Here is a 12,248-nt window from a genome sequence, read left to right on the forward strand (position 1 = left end):
TCCCTTGCCCCAGCCAGCTCCATCCCCAATCAAACCCCCCTACACCAATCGGATATGGGGTTGGCCAGTCAACCTCCCACGGCTCCTCCCCCAGCCCCATTTGGGGGGTGAGGCAAGCTGGCCCACTGCCCGCAGCCCCTCCCCATGGCCAGCCCCACCCCCAATTGGCCTCCCCACCCCAATCGTAGCCAATTGCCCGTGGCCCCTCCCCCCAGCTGGCCTGGCCCTGATCGGGGCCCCGATTGGGGCAGGCCCACTGGCCAACCTCCTGCCATTTCCTCCTCCCTACAGGCTTGGCCCCGATCTGCTGACTGGGGCCAGGTCAGCCAGACCCCACCCATGCACAAATTTGTGCACTGGGCCTCTAGTCCTATCTAATAAAAGAGTAATATGCAAATTGACCATCACTCCAACACACAAGATGGCTGCCCCCATGTGTACACAAGATGGCCACCACAACATGGCCAGCAGGGGAGGGCAGTTGAGAGGTACCAGGCCTGCAAGGGAGGGTAGTTGGGGGTGATCAGGCCAGCAGGGGAGGGCAGTTGGGAGGCACCAGGCCTACAAGGGAGGGCAGTTGGGGGCGATCAAGCCTGCAGGGGAGGGCAATTAGGAGTGACCAGGCTGGCAGAGGAGGGAAGTTGGGGGCGACTGGGCCTGCAGGTAAGGGCAGTTGGGGGGGACCCAGGCCTGCAGGGGAGAGCAGTTGGGGGGGGGACCAGATCTGCAGGGAGGGCAGTTGGGGGTGACCAGGCCTGCAGGGGAGCAGTTAGGCATCAATCAGGCTGGCAGGGGAGTGGTTAGGCGGTGATCAGGCTGGCAGGCAGAAGCGGTTAGGGGCAATCAGGAAGGCATGCAGGTGAGCAGTTGGGAGCCAGCAGTCCTGGATTGTGAGAGGGATGTCCCAGATTGGAGAGGGTGCAGGCTGGGCTGAGGGACACACCCCCCGTGCACCTATTTTGTGCACTGGGCCTCTAGTGTGGTAATAAAAAGCCATGGGTCCAAAGATTCGGAGAGCCCACTTCGCTAGAAAGTGGAGCCTCCCCCAGCCCCCCTATGCTTCCCAAATTTATATTTCTTGTCTAGTCTCTCAATCCATTTATGCGCAGCCCCTTCTCCAGATTCCTGAACCCTTGCTGCGAAAAGACTGCGGCAGGCAGTATTATATAAACTAAAGATACTATCCTTTTCTATACTTCAAGCCAGGCTTGGTTTACATGTGATAAATGCCATGTAGTTTCTTTTTTTTTTCCTATTGAATTTATTAGGGTGACATTGATGAATAAAATTATATAGGTTTCAGGTGTACAATTCTATTTGACATCATCTGGATATTGTATTGTGTATTCATCACCCTAAGTCAAGTCTCCTCTTGTTACCATTTACCCCTGCCCCCTTTACTGTTTTCCACCTCCCTCCATCCTCACCCCCCCTCCCCAAATGCCATGTAGTTTCTAAACTGACCTATACTGGATATAAAAGATTGTCACATAATTTTGAGGTTCTAGAATCCAAAATGATAATATGGGTAATATGAGCTTATTAAAACTACAGTAGCATCACAGATTTATGTAGCACCTTTTGCATAAACTACTTGATATAATTGGTTTTATAGATCAAAACACTTTTTATGTAAGAATATAAACTATTAATTTATGAAATCTCACTTTTATAAGAAACATATGCCAACTTTTACAATAGATTATCTTATTTAGTACCTCCTAAAAGGGTTCTGATCACAAATTTCTAAAGTGGTGGGGGGAGGTTTCCCCATACCTCTAACAATTCTTTGGATACCAGCTGAGTGTCCAATTCCACTGAATTCTGACACTAGTGTCAGATCGTCTGTCCCACAAAATGCCCTGCCACCCCTTCAGACTCCAGCCACAGTCCCAGGTTGTTTACCTGTGCTTCTGACCAACCATCTATAAATAGAGGTTCTCACTACCCCCTCCTTTGGTTTAATTAATTTGCTAGAGCAGCTCACAGAACTCAGGAAACCAGTTTACTCACTAGATGACCAGTTTATTACAAAGGATATTAAAGGATACAAAGCAACAACCAGATGAAGAGATATGTGGGTGTGGTATGTGAGCAGGGGCCTGGAGCTGCCATTCCATTCATTCACCAGCCTGGAGGCTCTCCACAGCCTCTCCTTTTGTGTTTTTAAAGGAGGATTCATTACTTAGGCATGTTTGATTAAAGCATTGCCCCTTGGTGATCAGTTCAGTCTCCAGCCCCTTCCAATCTCCATCGTTAGGTGAATTAGGAGCATTCCAAAAGTCACCTTATTGACCTAACAAAAGACACCTTTACTAGTACATTTCTTACCACTTTGGAAATTCCAAGGTAACTGGAAGCTCTGTGCTAGATATGTAGACTGGGGACAAAGATGATATTTATACATTTTTTATAATTCACAATATCTCAACCCCCCCCCCCCCCCCCATAAAACTACATTCTTAACCTACAAAAGAAGTAATTGAGCCATATAGTAATTGTTAGAATTACGAACAGGGCCTAGATCTCCTTTTTCTAAATCCAGTTTTGATCTGCTAGATCTAGTGTTAGCAACTACAGGTCTTCTAGTCTCATTGGGAAACTAAAAATAGCAAACAAATGACCCATTGGATGGTCCTGGTAACAGGCCTTCACCCTGAGGGGAAAGCCAAAGGCTTTCCAAAACCATGGATTGGGACTTCAGTGATAAAACATTTATGCCTCACTTCTTCTGGTGTTAAGAGAGAATGAAACAAACCTGAAACTTTATAGGCCCGTCTTTATTATAGTAGCTTAGCCAACATCAGCCTCAGTGGAGAAAAGTCCACCTGCTTTTTCAGAAACATGCTTTCAGCTAGCTGAGAGGCACGGGTTTAAGCCCTACTTAAGAACTAGGTCAGCAGGAACATTGCAGTAATGGAAAAAGTATGTTTTCCTTTTTTGAAGATCACTGCTCTTATTGGTACCAAAAATGAGTCCTGGTACTATTATTCTTTTTTTCTCCTTTCCTGGGAAGACCTCTGAATAAGTATTAAGTGAAAATGAGCTTTCTTTTTCCCCCTTTTAACTTAAGTGTGCAGAAATGTCTTTGAAAAAAAATCAATCGAGAAAACATCCTGATTGCTATTCTTTCAGGTGGCGTGCTGGTTACTAGATCCGGATTCTAAGGAGCCGACTCTTCACAGCATAGTTACCAGTTTTCTTCCTCATGAGCTTCCACTCCTGGACGGGATAGAGACTGGCCAAGGAGTTCAAAGCCTGGGACTGAACATCGGCACTGAGCATTCGGGGCGATACAGAGCATGTGTAGAGTCCATTCTCATCTTCAACTCTATGAACCAACTCAATTCTTTGTTGAAGAAAGAAAACCTTCACGGTAAAGCAAAGTTCCTAGCATATTTATGCTGTTACAAATTGGTGATAATTATATATTTAGCCACTTTTTATTATAGAAAAGTAAATTACACTTTTTACACAAACCCTATTGTTGGATTGTCTAGTACAGGAGTCCACAAACTTCTCTGTTGAAGGCCAGATGGTAAGTATTTTTGGCTCTGCAGGCCAGATAGTCTCAATCACAAATATTCAACTCTGCCATCATAGCACCAAAGCAGCCATAGAGATGAAAACGAGTGTTGCAATAAAACTTTATTTACAAAAACAGGCATCTGCCCCTAGTTTGGCCATAATTTACCAGTCTCACGCTCTACTGTAATGAAGAGAATTAGTGATGTTTTATTCATTTACTAGGGGCCCGGTGCACGAATGTGTGCATGGGTGGGGTCCCTCAGCCTGACTGGTGATCGAGGCCTATTGGGGGGCTGGCCAGGGGAAGGGGCTGCAGGAGGTTGGCCAGCCGTGGGAGGTTGGCTGTGGGAGTGCACTGACCACCAGGGGACAGCTCCTGCATTGAATGTTTGCCCCTGGTGATCAGTGCGCGTCATAGCGACTGGTTGACCCGTTGTTCCAGCCGTTCAGTTGTAACAGTAGCTTAGGCTTTTATATGTATAGATTAGAGGCCCGGTGCATGAAATTTGTGCATGAGGGGTGTCCCTCAGCCCAGCCTGCACCCTCTCCAATCTGGGATGCCTCTCACAATCGGGGACTGCTGGCTCCTAACCGCTAGCCTGCCTGCCTGATTGCCCCTAACCACTCCCCTGCCAGCCTGATTGACACCTAACTGCTCCCCTGCCAGCCAGATCGCCCCCATCTACCCTCCCCTGCCGGCCCAATGGCCCCCAACTGCCCTCCCCTGCCAGCCTTCTTGTGGCAGCCATCTTGTGAAAACGTGGGGGCAGCCATCTTGTGATGATGTGGGGGTGGCCATCTTGTGACGATTTGAGGGCGTCATGCGAGGGCCACCTAGGCTTTTATTAGTATAGATTGCTTTTATATTTGAACTTTATCAAATGATTTTTATTCACATTTAGAATATATCTTTCATGGAATTAAAATGTGAACTGTTTCTTTTTATAGTTATTAACAGTTATTTTTTCAGCAAAGGATACTCATCTGAATCTTTTTTCTCTCAAAAAAATAGCATGGACTTATTATGCAGTCTGCTGGTCCACATTGAGTATCTCAACTTCACAGAGCATAATATATGCTTATGGCAGAAATGATGAAGTGGAATAAAGTTGGCTTCATTGTGAGAAGATATAAAACATTAATTTATTGCCTGATTAATAAATACTAGAAAGAGCAGGACTGCTGGCTCCCAACTGCTCTCCTGCCTGCCTTCCTGATTGCCCCTAACCGCTTCTGCCTGCCAGCCTGATCACCCCCTAACCACTCCCTTGCCAGCCTGATTGATGCCTACCTGCTCCCCTGCCAGCCTGTTTGCCCCTAACTGCCCTCCCCTGCAGGCCTGGTCACACCAAACTGCCCTCCCCTGCAGGCTTGATCGCCCCCAACTGCCCTCCCTTGCAGGCCTGGTCCCTCCCAACTGTCCTCCCCTTCTGGCCTGATTGCCCACAACTGCCCTCCCTTGCAGGCCTGGTCCCTCCCAATTGCCCTCCCCTGCTGGCCATCTTGTGGCGGCCATCTTGTGTCCACATGGGGGCAGCCATCTTGTGTGTTGGAGTGATGGTCAATTTGCATATTAGTGTTTTATTAGGATAGGATTCCAGATAATTGAAGTACATTAAGATAAGGGAAGTTTTGCCCTAGCTGGTTTGGCTCAGTGGATAGAGCATCAGCCTGAGTACTGAAGGGTCCCGGGTTTGATTCCAGTTAAGGGTATATGCTCAGGTTGTGGGCTCCATTCCCAGTGTGGGCCATACAGGAGGCAGCCGATCAATGATTCTCTCTTATCATTGATGTTTTTAGCTCTCTTCACTTCCTCTCTGAAATCAATAAAAACATATTTTTTTAAAAAGATAAGGGAAGTTTTGGAGAGAATGTGGATAGCTGTGAAATTTTGTTTGGAAATAATTATTTTAGGATATGCTTGTTATTTTAATGGACCTCCAGAATCTTCATTTTTTTTTCTTTTCTCATCTCTCGCCTGATGGGTGGGTGTGTTCTGACAGCTGATGTTCTCTCAGTAGAGCTGTGTTTGTTAAAGTTTGAATAAATGTGTCCCAGGACAGAGTATCTTGTTCTTTTCCTATTATGTATGTTTATATAATACTAGTGGCCCGGTGCACGAAATTCGTGCATGGGCAGGCGGGTGGGGGAGAGATCCCTCAGCCCAGCCTGCACCCTCTCCAATCTGGGACATCCCTCTCGCAATCCGGGACCACTGGCTCCTAACGGCTCGCCTGCCTGCCTGATCGCCCCCAACCACTCTGCCTGCCGGCCTGCTTGTCCCCAACTGTCCCCCTGCCAGCCTGCTCACACCAAACTGGCCCCCCCTTCTGGCCTGTTCACCCCCAACTACCCCCCTGATGGCCTGCTTGCCCCCAACTGTCCCCCCCCCCCCAGCCTGATCACCCCCAACTGCCCTCCCCTCCTGGTCTGATTGCCACAAACTGCCTCTGCCTCAGCCCTGCCACCATGGCTTTGTCTGGAAGATCTCCCAGTCTAATTAGCATATTAGCCTTTTATTAGTATAGACTAGAGGCCTGGTGCACAAAATTTGTGCACTGGGGGGAGTGTCCCTCAGCCCAGCCTGCATCCTCTCCAATCTGGGACCCCTCAGGAGATGTCTGACTGCAGGGATTGGGCCCAAACCGGCAGTTGGACATCCCTTTCACAATCCGGGACTGCTGGCTCCTAACTGCTCGCCTGCCTGCCAGCCTGATCACCCCCTAACCACTCCCCTGCCAGTTTGATTAACACATAACTGCTCCCCTGCCGGTCTGATCTTGCCCCCAAGTGCCCTCCACTGCCAGCCTGATCTCACCGTCAGCCTGTTCTCACCTCCAATTGCCCTCCCCTGCTGGCCTGATCTCACCCCCAACTGCCCTCCCCTGTTGGCCTGATGGCCCCCAACTGCCCTCCACTGCCGGCCTGGTCGCCCCCAACTGCCCTTCCCTGCTGGCCTGATCACCCCTAATTTTCCTCCCCTGCTGGCCTGATCTCGCCCCCAACTGCTCTCCTCTGCCGGCCAATTTGGTTCTGATTGGTAGGTTTCTATGCCAGTCAACATCAAAAGCTTTGCCTCCTAGGCAGCCATTGGCTCTTCACAGTTGACCCAGATTTGGTTCTGATTGGTCAGTTTCTATGCCAATCAGCGTCTCTGGGCCTATCAATGGGGCCTGATCAGAAAGGCTGGCCTGATCAGCAGCCCTGGTGGAGGCCTGGAGAGAAATGGAGGCGTGGCTGCTGACCAGGCCTGGAGCTAAAGAGAGAGGCAAGTGCTGATCAAACGATCAGACCCTGCTTCTCTCTTCAGGCCTCTCTATGGGCCTGATTCCCAGCCCCCTCAGCAGTCAGTGCTGGATCACTGTGCCTGCAGCCATAGCAGTCAGCACTGGGTCGCCACTAAAACCGAGCACTGACTGCAGGACTGACTTCCGGTTGGTCGAGCCTCCCAGTTGTTGCGGACCCAGGGTTTTTATATATTAGGATAATCAGTAACTGTTAACTCACATTATTAATAATTCAGAGACATGTCTACTATGTGTTCCTCCTTTTATGCTCATCCCAAGTTTTGTGTTTATCATTCCTTTATTTTTTATTTAAATTTTATTTTTTAATTAAAAATTTTTAGCATATATCTTTAAGTGCAAAAATATATTATTTATATTGGCTTGTTTTTGAACCTTATAAAAACATTTGTCACAGTGGGCTTGCTTTTCTTTCTCAGTATCATGTTAATAGGGTTCATGCATCGTATTACAAGTTTCTATAGTTAATTCATTTTCACTGCTGTGTAGCACATCACTGTGTGTGTGTCAAAATTTATCCATTTTCATATAGATGAATGCTTGGGTTGTTTCTAGTTTTGTTTTTGTTTTTTGTCTTGCTACAACAAGTAGTTCTATGTACATATTCTAACACATATAGATGTCCCCTGGTAATGTGGGCAATAATTTCTTCTGTTTGTAAAATTGCTCTGTCATGGGAATGGGAATAGTCAATGTTATAAGATTATGCTAAATTGTTTTCAAGACTGGTTGTTAAGGTTTACTCTCTAAGCAGCAATGTGAAAGAAACCTTGCTAATTAATATTTGCTCAACTTTGCCTATTCAGTGGTTGTAAAATGACTATAATTTTCCTTTCTTGTACTTTGTTTTTGGTAATAAAGTTATTCTAGTTTCATGGAAAGAGTTGATGAATGTAACCTCCTTTTATTTTGGAGGAGTTCATGTTTCATAGAAATGATGTGTTCCTCAAATTTTTGGTAGAATTTGCCTGTAAATTGTTTCTTTGTGGAAATATTTTTTTTACTACTACTTTGATGTCTCTAATAACTATAAGATTATTCAGTTATATCTTTTAGATTATGTTTTGGTAAGCTATATTTTTAAAGAATTTATCTCTTTCATCTAAATTTTCAAATTTTTTGTCATAAAGCTATTGTTTCTTTTTTCTCTTTTTATTATATTTTTAATTTTTACATTTCAGGTATATCTGTTATGTCCTCTTTCTCTTTTATAATATTAACTAGGGGCCCAGTGCACCTTGAAAGGAACTGTGGACCATGAGGCTGTGGTGGGCACAGGGGCGGGCTCAGCCCATCCTCCACACCCCCGCCCAGCCCCTCCCACTGCGTTCCTGGTCCCCTGTCTGCCAGCAGCTGTGCTCCCACCACTGCTGCTCCCATGCACTGACGGAGCCAGCTCCACTTACACCCGCTGATGGCGCGTAGTGATTGGAGCTGGCGCCAGCAGCAGGTGCAAGTGGGGCTCGTTCCATTAGCAGGTGCAAGTGGCGGCTGCTGCCCTGATCGCCCCTCAAGCGCAGGGGGAGGTGGAGAAGCCCTGAGGGGTGATCGGGGCCAGCAGCTGCCGCTCGCACCCACTGATGGCGCCAAGCGGTTGGGGCTGGTGCCTGGCACTGGCAGCAGGTATGAGTGGCGACTCCAGCACCACCAGCGGTGTGAGCAGGGCCGGCGCTGGCAGCAGGTGCAAGCGTTGGGTGGGACCGCGGCACGTGGGAGCAAAGAATTTTCAGTAACTACCAGATGCTCACCTCGATGACATCGATTGGCATCCCGCCTTGGTCTGGCACTCCCTGCTCACCTGCTCCACCATCCTGCCGCTGCCGACGCCCACCATGTTCTGCGCGCATCCCCTCGTGGTCAGCGCACGTCATAGCAACTGGTTGTTTGGTTGTCCACTGTTCGGTTTATTTGCATATTAGCCTTTTATTATATAGGATTGTTTAACTTCACTAGATGTTTATCTAGTTTTTCGGACTTCTCAAAGAACAAGTTTTGCCTTTGATCTTTCTATTGTTTTTTTTTTCTTTTTCCCTGAATTCTGCCAACATTTATATTATCTCTTTTCTTCTAGTTTACTACTTTATCTTGCAGTCCTTTTTCTAAATTCATAAGTTTGATACTTAACTCATTACTTTTCAAGTCATTTTTTTGTTTTCTTATTTAAGTACTTAAGGCTATAAATTTCCCTTAAAGCTTTACTTTCATTTTATCTCACGAGTTTTGATATGTAATGTTTTCATCATTTTATTCTAAACTAGAGGCCCAGTGCATGAAATTCGTGCACAGGTAGGATCCCTAGGCCTGGCCGGCTATCGGGGCAGATCAGGGCCTTCCTTTGCTGGCTGCCCGCCAGGCCCTTCCTTCATTCTGTGCTTCCCCCTGGTGGTCAGCACACGTCATAGCAAGTGATCAAACTCCCAGTCTCCCGGTAGAACTCCTGAGGAGATCATTTGCATATTAGCCTTTTATATATATAGATATTTAAGAATTTCTGTTATGACATGTTTTGACTCGTAGATTATTTAAAAGATTGGCTTTTAATTCCTGAATACTTGGAAACTTATTATTTTGTATTTTTACTTTTACCTTCAAACTTAATTGTATTGTGGTTAAAGAATATAGTTGTATAATGCCCATTATTTGAAATATTTTTAGTTGCTTTGCGACCTAAAACTGGAACTGTGGTATAAATGTTCTATGCCTACCTAAGAAGAATGTGTATCCTAATTCTGGATGCAGACGTTTATAAATGTCTCTTAGTCAGGGTTGTTGTTTAAAATTTCTATCTCTAATTTTACATGTCGTTCAGTCAATTTTAACTCTGTTGAGACCATTTAATCAGATGTGTACATATTTAAAATTGATTTACCTTCCTGGTAAATTAAAACATATCTTTATGTTATGACCAGCTCTACCACTAATATATTTTTCTCTGGAATAAATATTGCAGTATCAACTTTCTCTTGATTAATATTTGCTTCATATATCTTTTTTCTATTCCTTTTAAATCTGAAGGTCCTATGCTTTAATTAATTTATTTATTTTGGTCCTATGCTTTCATGTATCTTATAAATAATATAGCTTATTAATTTATTTTTCAAACTTACCAATTTTTTAAAATTTACCAATTTATGTGATTATCGATATATTCACATTCTGTTTCCTTGATGTCTTACTTTGTATTTGTCTCTTTTTTATTTGGTAAACAGTTCATTCATAACTGTGCCCTGTGCACTAACAATTTCTTATCTGTAATTCTTGAAATCTAAATCTGCCATTTGTTGCTTCTGCTGAATTCCATTAATATTTCTTTGCTCTTGTATTTTTCATATTTTTTGTGAATTCATACAAGATTTGAACAGTGGAGCCCTGCTGGCCTAACTTGAGGAAACTTTCCCTCTACGAAGGTTTTTTTTTTCCACTTGTCCCTACTGTTGTCAAACATCACTGTGTCCATGGACCACATTAAGCCTGCCTTGAGAGTTTTGGTTCAGAACAGGAGTCTGAGAATTAGCTTCTCCTCCTGTTGGTATTCTAAAGATATGCATCCCCTCAACCTTTTGGCTATAGATAGGACTTTATTCCCATGACAACCCCGCTCCTTCTGCTGCCTAAGGTTCCATTTGAGCTCCCTGTCACTCTGACTGTGCTGCTCTGACTGATCTTATTCTGACCCTAGTTCCTTATTTTTCTAGTCCCGCTAGTCCCATGAATTTCTGCTCTGAGTTCAGGACTCAAAAGTGCACTGACTGCCTAATAACTCCTCCTGTTAGAGGCCAGAAGTTCTCACTTGTTTTAGTGGTGGTTGTGGGTGTCCCTGGAGATTTCTCTCCTGCTGATTGAGACCAGCAGTGCCTCGGAGGCCAGGGTTTCTAAGAGTCCTAGTGACCCATAGTACTGGAAAGTGAGATGTTTGGTATGGATTTTTTTCTTAATGATTTGGGACAGTATTTCTCAGTGCATTCTCAAGACACTATTCAGGATGTTAGTAAGTATTATAAAACAGAGTATTATGGTTGAATAATTCCAGACTTTTGGTTAATACAAAATTAAATAATTGTCTTTGCTTCTGGTCTTCTCAGAGTCTTTTGTATATTAACAGGATTCATGACTATCCAAGAGCAGTTTATAAATGATGAACTCAAAGTATACAGTGTCTCTCAACCTCACCCTTATAGTGTATCTTTGGGACTAAAATTCCTATGAACATACTTGGAAAATTGATTTAGAATGGCAACTCTGTTGAGAAATGTCAGCAGATAGAAAAATAGTCTGATTCTTATGTAAGGAATTTTCTTTACTCTTTGGTAAGTGCATCAGAAAATGTAAAACCTCCATATTTAGTTCTTTGTGCAAGCATGCATGCCATGGGACCAGGCATACTGGAAACAATTTTAGGGAATTAACATTTTGTAGTCAGCATAGCAAATAAAATTAACTATTTTCTTCTTGCTAAGAGTAGAAGCAGAAACATTATTTTGGGAGAAAAGCAGTCTCTTGTAATCCAGACTGTTCACAATATTGCCAATTCTTCTATCCTCTGGATGGCCAAAGCTAATAGTCTAGTGCTTAACTGGAAAAGTGGGAAGTACTTTTATGCCTTTCTTTGTTGGTGTGAGAACGCTGCTCAGGCAACTGGATTGTGAAGGAGAGCTTGGGTATCACCTTCACTCTTTGCTAGAAGAATTCTATGCACGTGGTTAGATAATGATGCTGATCTAGTCAGTTGGCTGGTAAATTAATGTTGTAGTTTTCCTTTTGTCTTCCAGATGTTTTATGTAAAGTGGAAATGCCTTGTCAGTACTGCTTGGCCTTGCTAGAACTGAATGGAATCGGCTTTAGTACTGCCGAATGTGAAAGTCAGAAACACATAATGCAAGCCAAGCTGGATGCAATTGAGACTCAGGCGTATCAACTAGCCGGCCACAGTTTTTCCTTCACCAGTACAGATGACATCGCTGAGGTTGTATCATGGGAATAGGGAATTTAGAAAAGTAATTTTTAGAGTTAAAAATGGGGTGTGTGTTTGTGTGTGTGTGTGTGTGTGTGTGTGTGTGTGTGTGTGCATTTCCTAAACGTGTTTATCTAAACATCAAGGTTCGCTGAAACCGGTTTGGCTCAGTGGATAGAGCGTCGGCCTGCGGACTCAAGGGTCCCAGGTTCGATTCCAGTCAAGGGCATGTACCTTGGTTGCGGGCACATCCCCAGTAGGGGGTGTGCAAGAGGCAGCTGATCCATGTTTCTCTCTCATCGATGTTTCTAACTCTCTATCCCTCTCTATTCCTCTCTGTAAAAAATTAATAAAATATATATTTAAACATCAAGGTTCAGTAAAAAACCCCAGTTCACTTAAGCAGAATACTTTGGAGATAGAGTATTCTAGCATATAATTTATGTTATATCTTATATTTATGA

At 44.5% G+C, this 12,248-nt stretch overlaps 1 protein-coding gene across 9 annotated transcripts in view; it reads left to right on the forward strand.

Annotated features, from left to right (window-relative positions):
* POLQ (DNA polymerase theta) overlaps positions 1-12,248 on the forward strand; it is a 103,723-nt gene that overhangs the window by 59,948 nt on the left and 31,527 nt on the right. For all 9 annotated transcript variants that reach the window (XM_079766685.1, XM_079766686.1, XM_079766687.1 and 6 more), the window contains 2 exons: positions 3,136-3,376; positions 11,603-11,796. In XM_079766685.1, coding sequence (XP_079622811.1) covers positions 3,136-3,376; positions 11,603-11,796 — 435 coding nt within the window. The remainder of the gene's footprint in view (positions 1-3,135; positions 3,377-11,602; positions 11,797-12,248) is intronic.

This window comes from Cnephaeus nilssonii (genome assembly GCF_951640355.1).
Source record: "Cnephaeus nilssonii genome assembly, chromosome: 3".
In the NCBI taxonomy this organism is placed as follows: Eukaryota; Metazoa; Chordata; class Mammalia; order Chiroptera; family Vespertilionidae; genus Cnephaeus; species Cnephaeus nilssonii.